Source organism: Bos indicus, chromosome 5 (assembly GCF_029378745.1).
Source record: "Bos indicus isolate NIAB-ARS_2022 breed Sahiwal x Tharparkar chromosome 5, NIAB-ARS_B.indTharparkar_mat_pri_1.0, whole genome shotgun sequence".
Taxonomy (NCBI): Eukaryota; Metazoa; Chordata; class Mammalia; order Artiodactyla; family Bovidae; genus Bos; species Bos indicus.
In genome coordinates, this window is record NC_091764.1 from 2465028 (window position 1) to 2491603 (window position 26576).

Here is a 26576-nt window from a genome sequence, read left to right on the forward strand (position 1 = left end):
CAAAAGCATCAATTCTTCGGCACTCAGCTTTTTTCACAGTCCAACTCTCACATCCATACATGACTACTGGAAAAACCATAGCCTTGACTAGATGGATCTTTGCTGGTGAAGTAATGTCTCTGCTTTTTAATATGCTATCTAGGTTGGTCATAACTTTCCTTCCTATAGGTATACATATATCCCCTCCCTTTTGAACCTCCCTCTGCTCTCCCTCCCCATCCCACCCCTCTAGGTTGATACAGAGCCCCTGTTTGAGTTTCCTGAGCCATACAGGAAATTCTCGTTGGCTATCTATTTTACATATGGTGATGTAAGTTTCCATGTTATTTGCTCCATACATCTCACCCTCTGCTCCCCTCTCCCCATGTCCATAAGTCTATTTTCTATGTCCATTTCTCCAGTGCTACCCTGTAAATAAATTCTTCAGAACCATTTTTCTAGATTTGACATATGCAGCACCACAATTTGAAAACAGCAGTTCTTAGGTGCTCAGTCTTCTTTCTGGTCCAGCCCTCACATCAGTACATGAATTACTGGAAAAGCCATAGCTTTGACTATATGGACCTTTGTTGGCAAAGTGATGTCTCTATTTTTTAACATACTGTCTATATTTGTCATTGCTTTCGTTTCAAGGAGCAAGCATCTTTTAATTTCATGGCTGCTGTCACCCTCCACAGTGATTTAGGAGCCCAGGAAAAAAAAATCTATCACTGTTTCCCCTTTTTCCACATCTATTTGCCATGAAGAGATGGGACTGGATACCATGATCTTAGTCTTTTGAATGTTCAGTTTTAAACCAGCTTTTTCACTCTCCTCTTTCATCAAGAGGCTCTTTGGTTCCTCTTCGATTTCTTCCATAAGGGTAGTGCCATCTTCATATCTGAGGTTGTTGATATTTCTCCCTGGCAGTCTTGATTCCAGTTTATGAGTCATCTTGCCTGGCATTTTGCATGATGTAACTTATATGCAGAGTATTTCATACTCTGCATATAAGTTAAATAAGCAAGGTCACAATATACAATCTTGACATACTCCTTTCCCAGTTTTGAGCCAATCTGTTGTTCCATGTCCGGTTCTAACTGTTGCTTCTTGACTTGCATCCAGATATCTAAGGAGACACATAAGGTGCTCTGGTATTCCTATCTCTTTTAAGAATTTTCCATGCTGCTGCTGCTGCTAAGTCGCTTCAGTCGTGTCCGACTCTGTGCAACCCCATAGACGGCAGCCCACCAGGCTCCCCCATCTCTGGGATTCTCCAGGCAAGAACACTGGAGTGGGTTGCCATTTCCTCCTCCAATGCATGAATGTGAAAAGTGAAAATGAAATCGCTCAGTCGTGTCCGACTCTTAGGGACCCCATGGACTGCAGCCTACCAGGCTCCTCCATCCATGGGATTTTCCAGGCAAGAGTACTGGAGTGGGTTGCCATTGCCTTCTCCATAGTTTGCTGTGATCCTTTAAAGGATAAATACTTTCCTTCTATTACCTTTATGTTCTAGGAATTTTATATTTCAGTAGTTGTGGCCGGTTACTTTATTATGAATTGTTTTTGCATAAATCCAACAAAGATAATCTTTAAAGCAAAAAGTGTTGTGGGGACCTCTGGAATAATTCACAATTATCATCAAAATTATTGCCATCATTGATGTCTTTTTATTAATTTATTCCTCAGTAGTTTTTCAAAGTTAAAGCATAAAATCTTAAATATGCTGCATCCGTCACTGTGATCAATGCAAAATTACAAAGTCAAGTTCACAAGTCACATTTGAATAATGGAATACCTGGATCATAACTTGAAAGTTTGAAAGTTTTTAACTTTCAGCTTGATTTCTAAAATAAAGTAGTATGTCTTCCACAGTAATATCTACTTAATGTGGTTAATCAATATTAATTCAGACTCTGTCAGCATTTTATCGGAAAAGGCAATGGCACCCCACTCCAATACTCTTGCCTGGAAAATCCCATTGGCGGAGGAGCCTGGTAGGTTGCAGTCCATGGGGTCGCTAAGACTCGGACATGACTGAGCGACTTCACTTTCACCTTTCACTTTCATGCATTGGAGAAGGAAATGGCAACCCACTCCAGTGTTCTTGCCTGGAGAATCCCAGGGATGGGGAGCCTGGTGGGCTGCTGTCTATGGGGTCGCACAGAGTTGGACACGACTGAAGAGACTTAGCAGCAGTAGCAGTATTTTATTCATGTACCAAACATACCCTGAGTCTCTACCATATCCCAGGCATTGGGCTAAAAGGCACTGGTATTCAGTGATGAGCTAAAGGACAGTTTCTTCTTTCCTGAAGTTGACAGTCCAGTGGGATAGACTGAGACTAATCAGATGTCATACAAATACTGTATAATTTTAGTGTATTGAGAACCAGAGGGAGATTTATAAGACAGAAACAATGTGACCCATCAGTAAGGCTGACATTCCTGCAGAGTGACAATTGACCTGAGGCCTGCAGAAAAGATACACACTCAGTAGGCAAAGAGGGAAAGATGTTAAGAGGAAGGAACCGTGTATAAAAATGGCCTTCGTTATTATCTATTTTATAGATAGTAGTGTGTATATGTCAACCCCAATCTCCAAATTTATCCCTCTCTCCACCCTTTCGCCCCTGGTAACTGTAAGTTTGTTTTCCGTATCTGTGACTTTATCCGGGAACTCTTCTCAATATGTGTTAATGACCTATATGGAAAAAGAATCTAAAATGACTGGATATATGTATATGTACAACTGATCAATTTTACTGTACAGAAACTCATACAAAATTATAAATCAACTATACTCCAATCATTTTTTTAAGTCACCTTAAAATATAGCCTTCTTCCTCAAAGTAATTTATCAAGATTGAAGTCTTGGTACTGTGAAAAATTTAGCTGATTGTGCAGAATCTATACTGACCCAAGAACATCCTCTGGTAGCATTATAATTTCATTTTCAGTTAATCAGTTTTGTTTTTATTTACTGAAAAAAGCAAAAATTCCAGTTAATTGATTAAGCTCCATCATCAAAACTTAAGAAGGAGATTTTTTGCTAAGATTAAAATATATTGACAAATAGAAATGTATTGATAAACTATGGAGAAGAGAAGCAATATATGAAATGTAGCAAGTAGACTTGCTATCTGAATTGATCCAATTGTGAATTCCTTTGTCAAACTGGAAATCTTTTACATAACTAGTAATCAATCATGACCTGCCTGACTTTCTGTATAAGGAGAAATCATGCATTAAAATTAATTTGTTGTTCTGTCACTCAGTCATGTCCGACTCTGCAATGCCATGAACATGCTAGGCTTCCCTGTCCTTCACCATCTCCCAGAACTTGCTCAAACTCATGTCCATTGAGTCAGTGATTCCATCCAACCATCTCATCCTCTGTCGTCCCCTTCTCCTCTTGCCTTCAATCTTTCCCAGCATCAGGGTCTTTTCCAAGGAGTCAGCTCTTTGCACCAGGTGGCCAAAGTATTGGAGCTTCAGCTTAAGCATCAGTCCTTCCAGTGAATATTCAGGGTTGATTTCCTTTAGAATTGACTGGTTTGATCTCTTTGCAGTCCAGGAGACTCTCAAGAGTCTTTTTCAACACCACAGTTCAAAAGCATCAGTTCTTCGGTGCTCAGCCATCTTTCTGGTCCATGTCTCACATCCATACATGACCACTGGAAAAACTGTAGCTTTGACTACATGGACCTTTGTTGGCAAAGTATGTCTCTGCTTTTTAATATGCTGTCTAGGTTGGTCATGACTTTTCTTCCAAGGAACAAGTGTCTTTTAAATTCATGGTCGCAGTCACCATCTGCAGTGATTTTGGAGCCCAAGAAAATAAAGTCTCTCACTGTTTCCATTGTTTCCCCATCTATTTGCCATGAACTGAAGGTCTGTCTAGTCAAGGCTATGGTTTTTCCAGTGGTCATGTATGGATGTGAGAGTTGGACTGTGAAGAAAGCTGAGCACCAAAGAATTGATGCTTTTGAACCATGGTGTTGGAGAAGACTCTTGAGAGTCCCTTGGATTTCAAGGAGGTCCAACCAGTCCAGTCTAAAGGAGATCAGCCCTGGGTGTTCTTTGGAAGGAATGATGCTAAAGCTGAAACGCCAGTACTTTGGCCACCTCATGCAAAGAGTTGACTCATTGGAAAAGACTCTGATGCTGGGAGGAATTGGGGGCAGGAGGAGAAGGGGATGACAGAGGATGAGATGGCTGGATGGCATCACCGACTTGATGGATATGAGTCTGAGTGAACTCCAGGAGTTGGTGATGGACAGGGAGGCCTGGTGTGCTGCAATTCACGGGGTCGCAAAGAGTTGGACATGACTGAGCGACTGAACTGAACTGAACTGAACTGATGGGACTGAATGCCATGATCTTAGTTTTTTGAATGTTGGGTTTTAAGTCAGCTTTTTCACTCTCCTCTTTCACCCTCATCAAGAGGCTCTTTAGTTCATCTTCGCTTTCTTCTGTAAGGGTGGTATCATCTGTGTGTCTGAGGTTACTGATATTTCCCCCAGCAGTCTTGATTCCAACTTGTGCTTCATACAGCCCGGCATTTCTCATGATGTACTTTGCATATAAGTTAAATAAGCAGGGTGACAGTATACTCAAGGAGTGGCAATAACTAAATGTAGAAGACTTTATAGTCTGTCTTCTCCTTATGCTTCTCTAGAATCACACTGAAAGTAACTCTTTTTCTTGCCATTTGGAGAATTCAGTATATGTTATCTCAGTTCAGTTCATCATCAGATGAATACTTGACTGAATGACCTCCTTGCAGAATGTACTTTTAATTTACTTTTTGGTGTAGCAGGGATTTTAATTGCATTGAGAGCTACTATAACTCTGGTAAGTGCATGATTCTATTAATTTTCTTATAGTCACATTTAGTTTGTAATATAAATGCATTAATGATTGTATATTCTAATTTAAAATGCAGAAATAATCATACACTTATTTTCCATTTCCCAACTCTTTTGGCTTTTCCTGACATTTTACTTTAAAAAATTATATTACTGGACATGCTTAGAGGCAAATAGTCAATAGTGTTTTTTCAAAGTATTTTAATTTTTATAGAGTGTGCTTTTGAAAATGGCTTCATCTAACTTAACTTTTTGTCTTCTTTTTGTCTAATTGGCTTTTCCCCCATTTCTGCCAAAAATAATTTTCTTGTCATGCTAGCATTGTTTGCCTAATATTATACCAATTTTAGGCAGAACACTATTGAACTCTTGTGTCATCTGTCAAAAGATATGTATTAATTAGTTGTAGAATAGCTCTATTTTAACTGCCTGTTTATCACAGTATAAGTACTAGGTGAATATAGATTTACATGGGCAACACAGGGAGCAATGGTGATTAAATGTACCATAGTAATCATTATTTACTAAGCCAGAGCAGAAACACCAACATAAATATTTGCAGCTTCAAAAGCATTCTTATGTACTAACACAGAGTAGATTATACTGATGGGTTCAAGATTCATTGATTATAAGGTTTATTTCAACTACTTGAAGCACTATAAGTAAGAAATTTCCTCCACATTTTCCAAAAATAATATAAGCATTGCTATTAGCATTAACATTTCTTTTATATTTTCCCCCTTATAATTAAGACTTAGGACTGATTTTTATACATATAATTTACTCTATCTCAAAATGAAAATAATTCATGTGAGTCTTTCTAATAATAGTGTGATAGTGAAAGTCATTCAGTCATGTCCAACTGTTTGCAACCCCATGGAGTATACAGTCCTTGGAATTCCTTCTTCAGGCCAGAATACTGGAGTGGGTTCCCTTCTCCAGGAGATGTTCCCTTCTCCAGGGGATCTTCCCAACCCAGGGATTAAACCCAGGTCTCCCAAATTGCAGGCAGATTCTTTACCAGCTGAGCCACCAGGGAAGCCCAAGGATACTGGAGTGGGTAGTTTATCCCTTCTCCAACAGATTTTCCCAACCCAGGAATTTAACCAGAGTCTCCTGCATTGCAGGCAGATTCTTTACCAGCTGCCTGGTGTGATGATATTTACTCCATATTGTGATAATGTTAATGAAAGATGTTCCTAAATATCAAATATTGTTTTGTGTAACCCATATCTTAAAATATCTGAAAATGAGAAAGAACTTTGATTACTTGTAATTTCTTAGCAATAATAGGAAAAATAAAAACACATGCACAGGGAGAGGGTGGGGAGATTTGGGAGAATAGCATTGAAACATGTATAATATCATGTATGAAACGAGTCGCCAGTCCAGGTTCGATGCACGGTACTGGATGCTTGGGGCTGGTGCACTGGGACGACCCAGAGGGAGGGTGGGGAGGGAGGAGGGAGGAGGGTTCAGGATGGGGAACGCGGGTATACCTGTGGCGGATTCATTTCGATATTTGGCAAAACTAATACAATATTGTAAAGTTTAAAAATAAAATTAAAAAAAAAAAACACATGCACATACTTGCATGGACTGAAAAGATACATTCATATCTTCTAAAAGCTATGTCTAAATCCTAAACCCCATCTGTGAATGTGATCTTATTTGGAAATAAGATTTTTGCAGATATAATTAAATTAATGATTTTGAGCTGAGATTTCATGGATTAAAGGTGTACCCTAAGTCCCATCTTCAGTGTCCTCATCAGAAGCAGAAGAGAAAGAATAGAGAGACACAGAAGAAAATCCATGTGAAGATGGAGGCAGAAATGGAAGTAATTCACTTGCAAGCCAAGGGATGACGAGGATTGGCAGAGCCACCAGAAGCTAGGAGAGATGCATGGAACATATTCCTCAGAACCCGCAGGAGAAGGCACCCTGCTGACACCTTGCTGGGACTTCTAGCCATAAGAACTGTGAGAAAATACATTTCTGTTATTTTAAGCAACCAAGTTTGAGGCAATTTGTTATGGCAGCTTTAGGAAACTAATACACACAACTTTAGCCTCTGCCTTGGAATCAGAACTCGATACATGCAGGTTTTTGGATTGTTTCTCTATTTGATGGGATTTCAAGGAGTGCTAGTGATATCAAATAAGACTTCTAACTTTCTTTGACCTCATCCTATTCTTACTTAAGATATTCATCGTGAAACGGAGGAATAAAAGAAGATGTTGAGAAGGCAGGTTCTTGTTCCTCAAAAATTCAGAGAAAATTAATATCATGATTCCTCAGAATACCATTTTTTTTAATTGTGTAAGAAAAAAAGAGGAGAGTGGCCTATGGCATGAAGATAAACTAATAAAGATAGCCCTAAAATTCACAACAGAGAACCCATCCTCATGTTTCAGGCTCTCTTCACATCTAAATATTTAGAAAGACATTTTTTTGTCTTTCTAGTGATTTGAGATCCTTTCTATAATCAAAAAAAAAAAAAAGAAGTTAAAAAATTGAAGTGACTTTGATTTTTATATATAAACAAATCTTGCTTATTTTATGCTGAGATTAGCATTTAATGCAAGCATTCAGTGTGCGTTCTTCCGCTTTCTCTTTATACAAATAACAACGCTATACCCAGTACCTGCCAGTTCCGTGTATATGTGCACACATACATTTCAGTTATTTCAGAGTCATAACAATTGTGTTGACTCTTTCAAAGTGTATGTTTTTACAGAAATGGAACTAAATTCTTTATAACTATTTTAATTATCAAAAATTATTTTTTAATTAATCTTTATTCTTTGACAGGTAAAGTTTATCACAGATTTTGCTACTTTTTCACAGGAGGATCAAAGTATATTTCAGTGAAAACATAGAACATCCAGGATTTAATGGGCATAAGAATATTTCTCTATTTTTAAAAAATTACAACATTTTCTTATACAATGAATCTAACAGTTAAAATTATGAAAATGTACAGATTTACTTTCTGGTTAATGCACAGACACACACATACAGAATAGTAAAATTTACTTTAGCTAAATAAAATCTTTCAGTTAGGGACCTTTCAAGTAAGGAAAATTTATTAATTATTGCCTACTCATGACAGCTTCCTTGTTACACTTAAAGAATTAACTAAATGGCTGTAGTTGATTCTTCCCAAGCTGGACAATCAGCCTTATTAACCACAGTGACCTTGACAGCACATTATAAATGAAGGTAGACCTCATTTGTACATGGCCATATATTTGCAGATGTGGTACTTTGATGGATACAATAAATTGGTGCACTTTTCAGCCTTTGTATGAAGAATTCCAGACAAGGACTGTTGCTATAAACTACTCCTCAACAACAAGAGTTGTTTTCCAGGTGGAGCTGATGTCATCCAGTGGAGTTTTCATAAGCATTCAAGCCTGGATCATGATTGGAATGAGAACAGTGCTATAGTTTTGCAGTTGGAGCTTATGTATTATTCCTGTCATTATCTTCCATCTTAAAAGTGAGCCTAGAGTACTTATTGCTAATCATTGTGATTCAGAAAACACCACCTATATTTAAAATTCATATCATACGGGGCACTTCAATTTACAGTGCTCTGACCTGAACTAGGTGAAGAAGAAGCTTAAATATTCAAGGATTGGGATAGAGCAGATTGGAGATTCATTGGAAAGCCACGCATAATAGGCACGCAATTACCGGGAAACAATTAGGAAACAATTTATCTGCTCTTTAACACAGGCATCTATAAACAGGGTAATTTATCAGCCATTTCACAACTTGTACTACAACTGTATACCTCTTAAGTTTTAAATTATGTTATGCTTTTAGAGTTATTTATACTCGCAGCCTACGTCTCAGTTTTCAAGTGAGTCATCATAGATATCTTAATTTTTCTACATTCGTTATAAACCAGTTTGATTTTTTTAAGTTCTTATAGGCATAATTGATTCTAGATGTCATAAGTGTTCTGAGTTATGAAATGTTAAATAACTGTGTTCTAGGGTTTTCAGTGGGAGAAGGAAATGGCAACCCACTCCAGTGTTCTTGCCTGGAAAATCTCAGGGACAGAGGAGCCTGGTGGGCTGCCATCTGTGGGGTTGCACAGAGTGGGACACGACTGAAGCGATTTAGCAGCAGCAGCAGTAGCAGGGTTTTCAGTAGAACATATTGAAAAATCTCACCTTTACGTTTTTGCAGGTTTTGGTCATGCCAGTCTGTCATCATCACTCTGAATTTTTTGGCAACTCTGTATATGTCTCGTGTGTTTTTCTACTTTCATTCGATGTCTCCTTCTTTTTAGTCCTATTCTTTTTAATCTTGTGTCTGGGCCACTTGGTTTCTTTTGTTTTTGTGCTTTTGCAATTATATTTTATAAAATGGTCTTACAGCCCAGAAACTTGACTCTCACCATTCCCTTCCCTTCCCACCCAATAGAAATAATAGCTACTTTATTTATAGAAACTTAAAGGTTTAAAATATAATGTCATATTTATTATTTCAGCCTAAGCAAAGTGAACGTCCCTTTTAAAGTTCATTCTAATTATAAAAGTCATTTAAAACGAGTGCAGTTATCTTAAAATATACTTTTGATACATTCAAGATATTGAGTTAAAGTGACTGACCCCTTCCCAGCAGTCCTTTTTCTTTCAACTAGGAACATCAGCATATGCTTCTTTACAATATGCAAAGTGAAAATGTGAAGAGGTTTTGAACATCAGTTCAGGACACATTTTATTTTATTTTTATTTATTTATTTATTTACTTTACAATATTGTATTGGTTTTAAATACAGTTGGGCTATAGTTCACCAGGTTTGCCCGTACTCTATTTTTTTCTTTTTTTGAGGTAAAAAGGACATTTCTTTTGCTGTGCTCAGTGTTTAGTGGGAATGGGCAGGCTTGTGGGCACCAGTAAGAGGGCTCTTCAGAAACAGAGCAACCCCTTGTAGGAAGGATACCCCTGAGAGCATTGTTGCTGCCTCACCAACTGTGTACTTCACATGGGATTCTGTTCTCTCTCGGCCAGGGGGCTTGTAGAGATACTAAGGAACTGTAGTCCTTGGGTTGCCAGGGTTTTTGTATGGATTCAGTAGCATAGGTGGCGCCAGTGGTAAAGAACCTGCCTGCCAGTGCAGGAGACATAAGAAATGGGGGTTCAATCCCTAGGTTGGGAAGATGTCCTGGAGGAGGAAATGGAAACCCACTCTAGTATTCTTGCCTGGAGAATCCCTTGGACAGAGGGGCATGGCGGGCTACAGTCCATGGGGTCGCACAGAGTCGGATACGACTGAGGCGACTTAGCCCACATGCATACCAGTCAAGTTAGGTGGAATTAAAACAGTGGCATGCTAGTAAAGTAATGCTCAAAATTCTCCAAGCCAGGCTTCAGCAATATGTGAACCATGAACTTCCTGATGTTCAAGCTGGTTTTAGAAAAGGCAGAGGAACCAGAGATCAAATTGCCAACATCCGCTGGATCATGGAAAAAGCAAGAGAGTTCCAGAAAAACATCTGTTTCTGCTTTATTGACTATGCTAAAGCCTTTGACTGTGTGGATCACAATCAACTGTGGAAAATTCTGAAAGAGATAGGAATACCAGACCACCTGATCTGCCTCTTGAGAAATTTGTATGCAGGTCAGGAAGCAACAGTTAGAACTGGACATGGAACAACAGACTGGTTCCAAATAGCAAAAGGAGTTCTTCAAGGCTGTATATTGTCACCCTGTTTGTTTAACTTATATGCAGAGTACATCATGAGAAACGCTGGACTGGAAGAAGCACAAGCTGGAATCAAGATTTCTGGGAGAAATATCAATAACCTCAGATATGCAGATGACACCACCCTTATGGCAGAAAGTGAAGAGGAACTCAAAAGCCTCTTGATGAAAGTGAAAGTGGAGAATGAAAAAGTTGGCTTAAAGCTCAGCATTCAGAAAATGAAGATCATGGCATCCGGTCCCACCACTTCATGGGAAATAGATGGGGAAACAGTGGAAACTGTGTCAGACTTTATTTTTCTGGGCTCCAAAATCACTACAGATGGTGACTGCAGCCATGAAATTAAAAGAGGCTTACTCCTTGGAAGGAAAGTTATGACCAACCTAGATAGCATATTGAAAAGCAGAGACATTACTTTGCCAATGAAGGTTCATCTAGTCAAGGCTATGTTTTTTCCAGTGGTCATGTATGGATGTGAGAGTTGGACTGTGAAGAAGGCTGAGTGCCGAAGAATTGATGCTTTTGAACTGTGGTGTTGGAGAAGACTCCTGAGAGTCCCTTGGACTTCAAGGAGATCCAACCAGTCCATTCTAAAGGAGATCAGCCCTGGGATTTCTTTGGAAGGAATGATGCTAAAGCTGAAACTCCAGTACTCTGGCCACCTCATGCAAAGAGTTGACTCATTGGAAAAGACTCTGATGCTGGGAGGGATTGGGGGCATGAGGAGAAGGGGATAACAGAGGATGAAATGGCTGGATGGCATCACCGACTTGATGGACATGTATTTGGGTGAACTCCAGGAGTTGGTGATGGACAGGGAGGCCTGGCGTGCTGCAGTTCATGGGGTCCCAAAGAGTCGGACACGACTGAGCAACTGATCTGATCTGATTTTATTGTAATGCCCTAAACCTGAGATGTATGTCATTCATGACCTTTATAATTAATCCTTCATTTTTAGCAAGGTTGGCTGAAACCTTTATTTTTGCTTTCTTTTTAGTCCAGTACTCATTTGAGAATGATAGGAGTATTTGTTGCCACTGCATCTTAATAATAGTAGCAATAAAAATGATGAAGAGGATGATGAATGTTATTGTTACCTATTTTCTATGTTCATACCTATTTTCTCTGAATGTAGACAATTTTCTATGTCCCCTGTATTTGGCTATGCACAATATTTATCTGAAGTCCATACTGAACTCTTGATATGCACCATTATCATGTGAATATCAAATGAAACATTATTTCATTTAATCATTGCAACAATGCTCTAAGGAATTATTATTCCCATTTTCCAGATGAGACTGACAGGAAGGTGCAAGAAGTCACACATTCCCTCTATATAGCTTTAATTTTTATTCACTATGACTTTCTTAGCAGCAGCCAAGGGACCAAGGGCTCAAGATAGAATGAGAAGTGAGCGTAGAAGACAAAATGGACAGGGCCAGCCTTTGATAATGCAGGTTATTTTTCAGTCAGGTATTTTAAAGTCTAGGACTGTGTGCCCTGAAAGAAGTTAGAGTGTTTGTAAGTATAAGACAGAACAAGATATAGAATGTTGGTGGAGGAAGCCTCGACCATGGCTGTCTTTTAATTTTTAGTTAGAATAGGTAAATGATATTTCAAATGATGTAGTTAACTGAAAATTAATTACAGTGAATTAAATGGTAGGCCCACTCGGTATCAATGGTATGTGTAGTGCCACTGAAAGAAGAGGCTAGTGATTTGAAAAATCTTTTTTATTGTCTTTGAAAATAATTAAATGCACATTTCAAAGTTAATACAACCACTAATGAAAAGAAGCTTTGTACTAACAGAGCAGGAAGGGACCTTAGAACTCATGTACTTTAAAAGCCTTTGTCCAATTAGGGTAAAAAGTGAAGCCCAAAGCAATGACCTTGACTTGCCTGGTACTAAAGACAGTTACTAGTCCAATTAGGTCTACTAAAAACCTGCTTAAATGAACCCATATCATGATTAAGCATCAAAATTTTATTTTAAAGTGTGATCTTTTCTCTTTTGGTAAGTGTAATTTTCCCCTGGGAGATATTTTAACTGTATCATCATAATTATTTTTATGTATTAGTAATAGCATTTTTATATTGAAATATATTTTATTCCAAGAATTTTATCTTTATAAATGTAATTGTACACTTATTTATTTCCAAAGTAACTGTGAAAGTTATTAAATCATTAAATTTGAAATACGTGGATTTAAAAATTCTAATTACTTATAATCCCCAATCCCAGAAACTAATGTTAATATTCTCTTATTTATCCTTTCAGTCTTTCTTCTAACATACAAATTATCATTTTTCTTTAGATTAGCATAGAGATATTATATTAATATATGTATAATACTCTGTCTTTAATAATACATTTCATCACATTAGATAAAGTATTTTACCATATCATTCAATATTAATCTGATATAATTCTTAGTTGTTATTTATATCTTAAACAAATTCTTTACTGTTATTTTGTTTTAATTTATTTTTTTATTGAAAGATAATTGCTTTACAGAATTTTGTTGTTTTCTGTTGAACCTTGACATGAATCAGCCATAGTTATACATATATCCTCTCTCTTAGATGTTCTGATTTTTCACTTTAAAAAATGCAGCAATGAAAACTTCCATAGCAAAAACTTTGGAAATTTTTCTAGTTATTTGTGTTAATTTACCAGCCTACTTCACAATTTTCCATTTAATAACTAAAGTACAAATTTACTATGTTTTAAAATATTAGTCCCATTACATCACCATTACTATTTAACTCTGTAAAAATTTTTTCCTAAAGATGGATGCCTTTAATCTTCCCAGTACTTAATTTTTTAACCTCTACCTCAAAGTTTTTAGTTTTTAGGCATTTGCTTTTGGCAAGGTAAAAAAAAAGATTAAACATATCACCAAAATATAAAAAAATTATTTCAACATGATATATGCAACTTGTATAATTTCAGAACTTTTACATACAAATGAACTCTGTCATCATGCTATTTAAAATGAAAGAAGAATAAAAAATACAGTACAGTTAGACTAATTAGGTAATCATTTCTGCAGTGTTAGTGCCCTAGAAAGATAAAAACACTTCCTTTTTTGGCTCATTCATCTTGTAGGAAGGCAGCTAGCAAAGTCCAGTTCTCTAATCCTGTATTCAATGCATACCATACCTAGAGAAAAACAAGCACAGCTTTCCTTCCCACGTGATCAAATTCCACTAAAAGATTTACTTCCGAGGCAGCAGTTAAAGAGATATGACTGTGAGGATATTCACATTTTCATAAACAATTTCCATGTTCTCCCTCCCTGTAATTCTAATATCAAGAATCTCACAGGACTTATTTGTACTATTCATAACTGTGGGTGCTGTGGGTTTTTCAGCTCATGCTTTACAAACAAACGAGCTTTTTTATCTGTTCCTAATGACTTTGGTTTATACAAAGAGATCTTAAACTGTCCCCAGAGCAATCATTTTGCTAAAGTGTTATTAGAACATCTTTACAAATTTAGCAATGAAAGGGGGTTCCGTTAACAATGGAAATCATTGGGAACCAAGGGCCTTTGGCAAGTTTAGTGCTCACCCATCTTGTTTTATTTTCAGTGATGAGTATAAGTAATTTTATGACCCAGATATTGATTCTTTAACTGGTAGGTGGGTAAGGAAGATAAGAAGCTGATGGGTTGGGAAGAAACGCTAGAAAAATCAGAGCAGTATTTTCTGGCTAATCCACTCTGTCCTTGCTCTTCTAAGGAGGCTTATGAATCTTTAAACAAGTGTACCTCCCAGTATCTGCTGATAGAGCTATTTCTTTCCTTAAGTTTGAGGATTTGTAGCTGACATCCTTGTGCTCCTGCTCAGTTGTATCCGACTCTTTTGCAACCCCATTGACTGTAGCCTGCCAGGCTCCTCTCTCCGTGGGATTTTCCAGGCAATAATATTGATTGGAGTGTATTGCCATTTCCTCTTTCAGGGGATCTTCCCAACCCAGCAGTTGAACTCGCAATGCATGTGTCTCCTGCATTGCAGGCAGATTCTTTACCCACTGAGCCATCAGGGAAACCCCATATAACTGAGACAAAGGGCTATTTTTCAATAGATCAGCAGGCTTTAGATTATATATGTAAATGGGGGTCTCATTTTCATCAACATCAAATTTGATGCATTTGCTGTGCATAGGGAGACAGCTGCTCATGAGCCTGAAACTTGACCTGTGGGTTCTTGCAGAGCACGTCCAAATTGCATGATCTGTCTCTTGGTTTGAGGCTGCCGCTTCAAAAACAGAATTTGCCCCTATTCTGGACAGCTTTGCTTTCAAAGGCCTCCTTTGCCCAGGACAACTTTTGTTAGCTTCCTTCAGGATGATCTATCTTGTTGTTTCATCCAGCAGTTCCTTCCTGGTGCCCTTTCAAGATTCTTCTCCTTGCTCTGCGTATGACCATACTGCTACACAACATCTCTATAAATGCACCCCCTGCCTATGTCTTTTCAGTCACCCAGAGGCTGTTTTAACAACTGTCACTTTGATTCTGGTGAACGGAAGCTTATTGTTGGAAAACCGTTCTTGCTGGTGTCGAATATTCCTCAAAGATGACTGATCAAACTGTGGATTAAAGAACGTAATGAAAAAGAGAGGGTAGAAGTGACAGCTTCAGCCAGTTCCGCATTAAGGGAATTATAGACTGGCTGCACTGGTATTACTTTGCTAGCCTACTGATTAGATCCAGGGTTTGGTGATTGTATCCCTTTAAGGGATATATTTTTTTCTGTTTAAAAATTTTTATTGTTCTTACTTTCTATAAGATAGTGTTTTATTGAACAAGAAATATCAACATTCAGTGACAATTACTGATTATTATTACTAACAGAAATCAATATATTTTATTTTCATCATCATTAGCCATCTCTAAGCTGCTAGAAATAGGAAAGATTTTCATGTATAAGTCATCCTGGTTTTCAACTTACTTTATAGTTGTTATAGTGCAAAATATTCTCTCTCAGAAAAGTTTCCTCTCTTGCAAAATGAAGTTTATTATAATACAAATATCATGATATTATTGTATAGTCCAGATAAAATAAGATAGGTAACCTGGGATGCAGTATTGCATGAAAGTCTTATTTTCTATTTCTGATGCCCCTAAAGCCACTGTTTAGGACTTTGTACCAACCAGTCCATTTATTCATGTGGGTCTGCCTCTTACATTGTTCAACATCAGCCAGGAATAACTACTGAATTACAAAACTATGGACTGTTGCTAAGGACTATAGTACATGACACAAGTTATTTCTAAGGAACATAGTTTAATGTCTACTTTTTTCTTTTTCTTTCTTTCTTTTGCCTTTTTTATATTTCTGTATGCCTTTCTGCTTGATATTGGAGACTGGTTTCCTAAGCAGTAACAAACCTCATTCAGTGGTCTCTATCCTTGACCTTTTTGGTATATTAACTGCTTAAAAATTTATTTGAAAAAATAAGCTCTTACTATTAGGTCTAATATTAGATCTAATATATATCGATCCTTGAGTTGATGATTTAAGTAGACATTTTATTGTTAATTCTGGCAAATTTTATAGCAATCTCTTGGCCAAAATCATGACAGTAATACAGTATTATGCTCAATAGCCTGTAATATTTGGAGGCAAAGATTCATTTACTTTTCTAGCTGTTGATTTAACAAAAGACTAGATTTTTTTACTTTCTTATGGCAGTTAGTAAAGATGGAGGCATTTTTGTATCTACCGGGACTGATGCACTCTTCAAAATGTGATGGTAATGTTTCCTTAGTGTTCTCAGATGTGCTGTGTGCAAATGAAAAAAAGTTTTATACACACAGTTGTTACCAACTCTTGCTGCTCTGTTCATGGGATTCTCCAGGCAAGAATTCTGGAGTGGGTAACTATTCCCTTCTCTAGGAGATCTTACTGACCCAGGGATCAAACCCAGGTCTCTTGCAATGAAGGAGGATTCATTACCCACTGAGCCACCAGGGAAGCCCAAGCTGGGCATGAACAGAGCAGGGGGAATAAGGTTTCGCCACCTTTAGGAATACTATTCTGGGTACTTTCTTCAAGGGATTCCAGGGCTGAGAGAGGTATGAAACTCTTTACTGGCTTCTTCTGATATCTATACTTCTTTGTTTCTTCAAAAACAAAACAAATCAAACAAATAAAATGCTTGCCTTCAAATATTACAAAGAAAGAAAAGACTCAGTCAGCAAGACTAAAGTAACGTTTCTCCAAACAATTTAGTTATTGGTAGGAAGAGACAGAGTGATGTAGTTTTAGCCATTTCTAGGAACTGTGAATTTTGTATGATAGTACTAACAACTCTATACACTTGGTATCCTGATACACAATGTTTAATATCTTGATTGTAGCCTACTTAGCTGCTTAACAAAAAAACATGAAGATCACCTTTGTTGTTTTCAGTTACTAAATCATGTCTGACTCTTTGCTACCCCATCATCTGCAGCACATCAGGCTCCCCTGTCCTTCACCATCTCCCCGAGTTTATTCAAACTCATGTCCAGTGAGTGATTCAGTGCAAACATCTCATCCTCTGTTGTCCCCATCTCCTCCTTCCCTCAATCTTTCCCAGCATGTGGGTCTTTCCCAGTAAGTCAGGTGGCTAAAGAATTGGTGCTTCATCTTCAGCATCAGTCCTTCCAGTGAATACTCAGGGTTGATTTCCTTTAAGATTGATTGCTTTGATCTCCTTGCTGTCCAAGGGACTCTTAAGAGTCTTCTCCAGCATCATAGTTTGAAAACATCCATTCTTTGGCCCTCAGCCTTCTGTATGGTTCAACTCTCACACCCGTACATGACCACTGGAAGAACCGTAGTTTTGACTGTACGGACCTTTCCCAGCAGAGTGATGACCATCTCATTTGTAGTCATGCAGGTGCCTCCTCCCATTTTCTAAGCTCTCCTTTAACCAAAGCAGTGTTTGGGCTGTCAAGGTCCTAAATATTTAAAAGAGATTTTCATCTTGTTATACAGAGAAAACATTTCTTATTATTAGTCACATTCAAATTATAAATGAGAAATTTTAATAATAGATTACTAAATATTATACAAAGAGAAATGCATTTTTAACTTTTTACTGTATTGGAGTATTCTTTCAGAGATCTGAGTTTTTTAAAATGTGGGAAATATATAAAAACTTGAAAGAATAATATGTAGTAAAAAAGTAATTGCCATGGCAATGTACCCATGAGAATTTATAGCTTATAAATAGCCAAGATTAATTGAATTGACTAAGAGTTTCCCTCCATAACATTTAGTTTGAAGTCAAAATCAAAATTTAGTTTATGTTTTATAGTCACTTTTATAAACATAGGAACAAGAGTTTTCTACATTCTCAAATTGTGCTACTTATGTTTTATTTATTATCTGTGTTAGTCATCTTCTAGCTTCCCAAATTCGGAGAGGTATTTGAGAATAATAATTTTAGAAAAATAATGTCTCAGAGTTTAGGAGGTATTTGTTTCATCTTCATCCAGTACTTTCTCATCATTCTTGGGTCTAATAATTCTGAGAGCATAAGTATATTTATGTTGGTTGAAATATAAGATGCCTTGTTTGTATTTCTTTAAACACTTATGTCTGACTCCTATACAAAAAAAAGTTTTTTAAAAAACCCTTTATGTTCTGATTTTTGTCCATATAATTTCAAAAGTGGAAAAATTACATTCAAGAATATCATTAAATAAAATACATTCTTTTATTCATTCAGTTGTGAATAGTTTGAATATTGTTACTATATGGTATTATTGTCTTTCAGGTAAATCTAATTACCAAAACCATCTTTTAAAACACTGACTGTAGCAAGGCAGCATTTGTCTTTATTTTCAATATTATGAAGCTTTAATTAACAGAAAACCACATGGGTTGCTTCTTTAGAATACCACTAAATGTTAGAGACATCGTCTACTGCACAGGAGTGTCACTGCTGGATGAGGATGTCTGGGAATTCATATGGATGAAATTCCACTCTACCACGGCCATTTCCGAAAAGAAAATATTATTGGAAGCCTTAACTTGCAGTGATGACAGGAATTTATTAAATAGGTGGGTCAATTAAATGTTTAAATTTGTATAATGAGAGTATTCTCTGTTAATCAAATTGTACTGAACTTGTTTTTATTTCCTTAAATATGCTACTCTAAAATATATCATTCTAGAGCTAAAGAAAACTGAGATATTAATATGATGAAAGCTTGTTGATTTGAAAGGTTTGTTTCTAACTATTTTATGTTATTTATATGTATGTAAGATAATATTTCATTATAAAATTGAAGTATTTATTAAAAAGAATTTTTAAAGCAAATTTTCATCATTAAATCAGAATAATGATTTAACCACCTACAAGATTTTTTCAGACATTAATTAATACATCAATTAAAATGTTATGAGTTTGTTCTTCCTTTTATAAACACAGAATTGTTCTATTGATAAATTTTTATTAGTAAAGTTTACATGGACTATTCTTTGAAGATTGTGATAACTTAAATCATATAATTCTGATAAGTAAAGAAAAGTTTGTTATTAAACTAAAAATTTCTCTGCAATTCTATCCTTAAAGGCTTCTAAATCTATCACTGAATTCTGAGGTGGTTCTGGATCAAGATGCAATTGATGTGATAATCCATGTAGCTCGAAATCCACATGGCCGAGACCTTGCCTGGAAGTTTTTTAGAGATAAATGGAAGATATTAAATACCAGGTAAAAATAAGAGTTCAATCATTCTTACTGGAGTGAGTAAATCAAAGGTGATATCTGAGAGATAAAGACCCAACTTTTTGTGGTAGAAGCAAGATCCAGATAATAGAATTAGATTTTGAAGTAGTCAGCCAAGATGGGCGTTGCCACTCCTGTGAAGCTCAGAATTAATTTAACAGTTCTATAACATTATTCATTTATTAAAGATTGATAACCATAATTATGTATGGAAATGTGCAGAGTGAAAAAGTTTAGCATTGCAGCTTTCCCGGAAAATCTATCAAACTGTCTTAGGTTGAAGAAATTGTATCATTAAAATCCGATATCCTGAGTGTGTTGTAGAAGAAATGATTTATGAATCATATGTAATGGTATTAGAACAAGAAATGGAGAAGGAAATGGCAACCCACTCCAGTATCCTTGCCTGGAGAATCCCATAGACAAAGGAACATAGTGGGCTACAGTCTGTGGGGTCGTAAGGGTCGGACACAACTTAGCGACTAAAATACTTCTACTAAAATTCACATTGGAGAAGGAAATAGCAACCCACTCCAGTGTCCTTGCCTGGAGAATTCCATGGACAGAGAAGCTTGGCAGGCTGCAGCCCATGGGGTCACAGAGAGTCGGACATGACTGAGTGACTAACACACACACACAGAACAAGGAAACTGTAATTGCTTCTATACAATTGTTTAAATATTTAAAAATATAAATATCATAAAACATCTGAAGTAAAGCCATGATATAGAGGAGGGATGTTTGAATCACTGCATAATTCTAGATGCAGTAGAATTCATTCCTGAGCCATCTTGCTTCATGTTGAGAATTCTTCAGACTCTGTTTTAGAAAATATTTCATCATATATTTAAATATATTATAATAAATGTTAATGTATTACTCTGATAATTTCTATGGTATTTAAAAATTAAATTTATTATAGAGCATGTAAATGCTACATGTTCTCATACTTAAATGTTCCCAGACATTTAGCATACCCACTGTTCTATCTGTTAAAAGCCGGTATATAAATTTTATTTTTTAAAGGTACACTGTTATTGGTTGACCTTGTATAAAGAGTTCAGTTTGAACTTACTTTTAATAATAAAATACATTTCTATCTGTAGATATTTCATTGTTAGACAGCACTAACATTCCTAGATGGCACATTGTTTTCCTTTCTATTTCTTGTATTTTCAGCTCAGAAATTAGAATGATTTACACTTGCTTTACTGTCATGCACATAGTATAAGGAATAGTCAGACACAGATGGAATTAATATACATATACAAGCATTTGACTTTAAAGAGTATCAAATATCTACCAATGCAGAGTCTGTCTTTAGGGAGTGGTTTTGTAAATCAGAGTTCCATATAATGCCTATATAGTTTATAGTCCCTACCTAAAATATTCGGTTCCTGATATGTCTGTTTTGTTTCACTGAAAGTACATCATCTCTAACCAAAAGGTAGAAAGAGAGATAACATTAGAACCCCCTCAGTCTAATGACCTCTTTGTTTAATTAGCTGGACATCAATATTAGCTACAACTCTGAAGAGGGAGGAAGAGGCACTTGGGAACTCAACTTTCTGCTCAGTTTTTCCATAAACCTAAGACGGCTCTCAAACTAAAGTTAATTTTCAAAAAAGTAGAAAGGTGAAGTTTCAGCATTTCTACAGATAGAGCTGTGTTTATCTTGACAAATAGAATTGTCTTCTTCATCTTCCACTCCCTTCTCCATCTTGGAACATCAAAGTTCATGAGGGAACAGTCCAAGGTTCTCCTTACTACTTGGCCTGCAGATTCTCCCTGGTTTTAGTTGCCAGCTACTCTCACAGTTTGAATCACTCCAAAATCTACACCTCTAGCTCAGATATTTCACCTAAGCGTCACTCTATGAAAGATGTTTTTTTGTTGAGATCCCCTACTGAGGTGTACCTGCAAAGCTAAACCATCATTTTCTACATCTTCATTCCTCAGTAAATAGATGGCCATCCACCAGTTGTTCAAGCTGGGCACCTGGAAATCTACATATAGTTCTCCTTTTTCCTTGATATATGTAAAAAGTAACATTTAGACTTGAGGTCCTATCAATTTGACAATTCCTAAATGTTTCTCGAATTCTTCCTCTCTTTCCTACTACCACTGCCTTAGTGAAGGTTCTTATCCCTTGTTAGTACTCTTAATGACTGTCTCCTGTCTCTAATTACATATGCTGCCACATATATGCACACATGTATGCATGCGTGGACACACACACACCCACCACTTCCCTTTGTCCCAAGAATCTCTCTGAAAAGCAAAAATGACATTTTCTCCTGTAAAACCTTCAATACTCTGTGCCGTGTTGAAAATCTAAGCTCCTGTCTTACTGACCCTTCTACCTCTCATTCTGTTATCCTCAGTCTCACAGTTTATACCCTCAGTACCAAATGCCTGTAGTTGTTGGCAAACACCGTGGTGTTTCACACCTCCTTGCCTTTGTGCATTGGTTCCCTACTCATTGGAAAAGACTCTGGTACTGGGAGGGATTGGGGGCAGGAGGAGAAGGGGACGACAGAGGATGAGATGGCTGGATGGCATCGCTGACTCGATGGACGTGAGTCTGGGTGAACTCCAGGAGTTGGTGATGGACAGGGAGGCCTGGCGTGCTGCGATTCATGGGGTCGCAAAGAGTCGGACACGACTGAGCAACTGATCTGATCTCTGCCTAAAATTGCTTTCTTCCTTGATATTTGAAATTACTCCATATTCAATCCATCTGTCATCATCTCCTGGAAGCCTTTCCAGAGACCCCACAGCTAAAGGAACTCTGAACAGTATATAATTTTATTTTCATCTCATTTAACCATAATAACTGGGAATAATCTGTTTACAATATTATATAGTACATAACCTTCAGGAAAGGACTGACTGTTTTTCTTTTCCACATGACTGCAAGTATAAGCAAAACACTCTTTGAAGAGGATTGTCCACTTTGCTGTACAGTTGGCCATTTTTGTAACCACATATTGATTACTAATGAATACTTATATTATTATTGAATGTCTATTTTATTTTATTTAGCCAACTTTTCCCATGGATTCAATGTTAGAGCTGAATCATTTCCCAATTCAATGTTAGAATTATAGCAATTAATGATGGTCGCATGGTTTAGCCTCCCTCTTTAGGCCAAGTAGTATTCCACTGTATATATGTGCATCTTTATCCATTTGTCTGTCAATGGACATTTAGGTTGTTTCCATGTTTTGGCTCTTGTGCATACTGCTGCTATTGAAATAGGGGTACAGATATCGTTTTGAATTATATTTTTTTCTGGATATATTACCAGGGATGGGATTGCTGGATCATATGGTAATTCTCTTTTTAGTTTGCTGAGGAACCTCCATACTATTTTCCACAGTAATTATAACAATTTACGTTCCCACAAACAGTGTAGGAGGATTCCCTTTTCTCCATACCTTCTCTGCATAGGTGCATGCTAAGTCACTTCAGTCGTGTCTAATTCTTTAACCCTATGGACCGTAACCTGCTGGACTCCTCTATCCATGGGATTCTCCAGGCAAGAATACTGGAGTGGGTTGCCATGCCCTTCTTTAGATCTTCCTGGCCCAGGGATTGAACCTGCATCTCTTATGTCTCCTACACTGGGGAGGTGAGGATATTTTTTTTACCATTGGTGCCACCTGGGAAGCTTTCCTGGTGGCTAAGATGGTAAAGAATCTGCCTGCAATGCAGGAGACACGGGTTTGATCTCTGGGTTGAGAAGATCCCTTGGTGGAGGAAATGGCTACCCACTCCAGAATTCTTTTTTTTTTTTTTCTTCCAATTTTATTTTATTTTTAAACTTTACATAATTGTATTAGTTTTGCCAAATATCAAAATGAATCCTCCACAGGTATACATGTGTTCCCCATCCCGAACCCTCCTCCCTCCTCCCTCCCCAACCCATCCCTCTGGGCCATCCCAGTGCACCAGCCCCAAGCATCCAGAATTCTTACCTAGAGAATTCCATGGACAGAGGAGCCTGGTGGGCTACCGTCTTTTGGGTCCAAAAGAGTTGGTCGCAAATGAGCAACTAACACCCTCTCAAGCATTTGTTATTTGTAGACTTTTTAATGATGACCATACTGAGCAATGGAGAAGGAAATGGCAACCCACTCCAGTGTTCTTGCCTGGAGAATCCCAGGGACGGAGGAGCCTGTTGGGTGCCATCTGTGGGGTCGCACAGAGTCGGACACGACTGACGCGACTGAGCAGCAGCAGCAGCATACTGAGCAGTATAAGGTGGAGAAATGTCTATTATGATCTTCTGCACATTTTCCAGTTAGGTTTTTGTTTTTTATGTTGCTGAGTTGCTTGTGTATTTTAGAGGTTAAGCCCTTGTCTGTGATATCATTTGCCAATATAAGCACCTCCCACCCCTCATTTTAAAGATGAGAAAACTAAGGCTCCAGAAACTAAATTACTTAAGTTCCCACAGATAGGGACAGCATTAGAAAGCCTCTTGTAATGAAGGCTGGATTTTTGCTTTTAAAAACTCATTAATATCTTTAGTGTACTTTTAAAAAAATTCTCAACTTGTCTTTATGATAGTTCAGTATTAGTGTATAGAAATGCAACTGATTTTTGTTATTAATTTTGTATCCTTCTATTTTACTGAATTCACATAGTATAATAATTGTGTGTGTGTGTGTAGTTTTTAGGGTTTTCCATATAGTATATATGATATAGTATAACATCATCTGCAAGCAGTGAAACTTTTACTTCTGCCTTTCCAGTTCGGATTCCTTTTCTTTATGCTTCTTATCTGTTTGCTCTGGCCAGAACTCCCAACACTATGTTGAATAAAAGTTGTGAGAACGGTCATTCTTATCTTGTTCCCAATCTCAGAGGAAATACTTTTACTTATCACCATTCAGTATGATATTAAATGTGGGCTTGTCATATATGACCTTTATTAAGTCTGTGCATTCCCACTCATTTGTTTAGGGTTTTTATCATCAATGAATAGACGGTAAGTCGTTCTTAGGTTCTTTATGCAGTTGTATTTTGGGCATGTTCATAGGAGAAGGTGAATTCAGGGTCTTTCTACTCAGCCATCTTGATCCTGCTTCCAGTTTAGCCTAGTGTACTGTTTGTTTGTTTTTTAATTTCAAAGAGTATGATATCCTGTGATAGGTACCCTTAGCACAGGAGACACAATCAGTAAAAGGAGAAATCTTTTCAGCTTGCTGATACATAGTATTCTTACCTTAGGTCATGAGTCAAATAATTATGCTTGTGATACAAAGATTGTAAAATTCAAAGGAAAAATTCAGTGTTTTATTTTAATGCTCATATGAAAAAATGCTAATCTTTTGGGAGCCTTTTTGAGAAAGTTGGCTTAGTTTCTAGGAATGAAGTAGAAAATAATGCCAACATCAGTTTGGGCTGACCAGACCAAAGGATTTCTGTGACTTATGGATAATTCTAAAAGTTGGTTCTGCAGTCATGTTTCTGGTGGAATCCTTATTTACAGTGACTCAGGTTGCTTTAAAATTAAAAGTTTTAAAATACTTTTTCTTCAGGCCTCATATTGGAAATGTAATAGTAATTCCTAATAACAATATCATAGGACTCCCTTTTTAAAAATTTACGATAATGTAGATCTCTTTGAAACACTGTGAGCCAATCAGGATGACTTGATGACGTCCCATAGCCACAGCTCTTTGCACCTCTCCACTCCCTAGGGAAATAGCCTTGAATAGCATTAAGAGATGGGATGGAGCTCATGAGAAGGATTCTAAAAAATCTGTGTAGTAGTATTTCCTAAATTACTGCCTGTTTTAACATTAAGACTTTTCTTTTTTTAATCTTTCAAGGTATGGAGAAGCATTATTTATGAATTCCAAACTTATCAGTGGTGTTACAGAATTTCTTAATACTGAAGGTGAACTGAAAGAGGTAAATATTTTAAGATGAATGTAATTTTTTTCTTTTGTAAACTTATGAAATTATAGATAGACTTCAACCACTTCTTTCCAATAAATTCATACTCATTCCTTTAAAGTACATACACACATATACATGCACACATATACACATTCATGCTAAAGACTACTTCAGTCATTATTTGCAAAAATATTTCTAACATATTAAACATTAAATATTAAGCCTGTGAAAGGTACTTGAATGTAATGATTCTCAAAATGTTGTTTGTTGTTGTATAGTCACTAAGTCATGATCGACTCTTTGCGACCCATGGACTATAACCCACCAGGATCCTGTGTCCACGGGATTTCCCAGGCAAGAATATTGGAGTGGGTTGCCATTTCCTTCTCCAGGGGATCTTCCCTACAGGGATCAAAACTGGGTCTCCTGCATTGCAGGCAGATTCTTTTCCACTGTCCACTGGGGAAGCTCCAGTCATTCTCAAAACAGGAGACTCCAAATATACTCTAGAAATCTTCCCAATCAGCTGCTCCTCATTTGACTCTGTGAGCCAAGTTTAGGATCCTTGGAACATTAAAACTATCCTGTCACAATGACTCAGCATTCAGATATGCAGAACTAAGATTGCTGTTGAGGTACAGGCCTTGAGTCTCATTGCTTTATGGTCAGGTCTATAAAAGAATGATAATTGGATAAGATAATATGCATCATACTCTCTGTTTTGTTAAATGGAATAAATTCATACATTTGGAAGTAACTCTATCTGACAACATATATTAAGATTAATAGTTTCAAATTCAGCTGAATACCATCACAAGTGAATTTCCTTAATGAAATTGAACTTATTTTTTTCTTAAGGACTAAAGTCCAGTTTGCAGAATATCTAACATTTTCTTTTTTCTCTGGTTTACGTCTCCGGAATTTAAACCAGCTGGTTTTGTGACCATTAATTCACATCTCTATTAGAGGGATGTGAGATTGGGGGTGCGTAACTAGGTAGGAGGAAGGAGCTAAATATTTCACTGATTAAAATGAATTGGACTTCAAACACTTATCACTTTTTAGCCTCTCCTCACCTATAATTATAAAATATAGCTGAAGTATACCATTGAGAATCACGGTTTCTTCAGTTTTCACTGACAGAAAGCCTGATGCTGTGACCCAGAGCCAACCCCATTGAGCAAGGTTCCCCCAGAAGCATCAGCCTTCATCCGTCCTTAATATCTCCGAATATTGCCCAATTTTGTATGATCATCTTCCATGCACCAACTTGGATTCTTTCACACCATGAGCTAAGCTAAGTCTCTGTAATAACTTGAAATTCTATTTTTATCCCTGCTACTTGTGTTCC

General features: G+C 37.0%; 1 protein-coding gene across 2 annotated transcripts in view; it reads left to right on the forward strand.

The window, feature by feature from the left end:
- Positions 1 to 26576, forward strand: part of TRHDE (thyrotropin releasing hormone degrading enzyme) — a 449137-nt gene that overhangs the window by 415074 nt on the left and 7487 nt on the right. For both annotated transcript variants that reach the window (XM_070788822.1, XM_070788823.1), the window contains exons 16-18: positions 18475 to 18642; positions 19157 to 19297; positions 25156 to 25237. In XM_070788822.1, coding sequence (XP_070644923.1) covers positions 18475 to 18642; positions 19157 to 19297; positions 25156 to 25237 — 391 coding nt within the window. The remainder of the gene's footprint in view (positions 1 to 18474; positions 18643 to 19156; positions 19298 to 25155; positions 25238 to 26576) is intronic.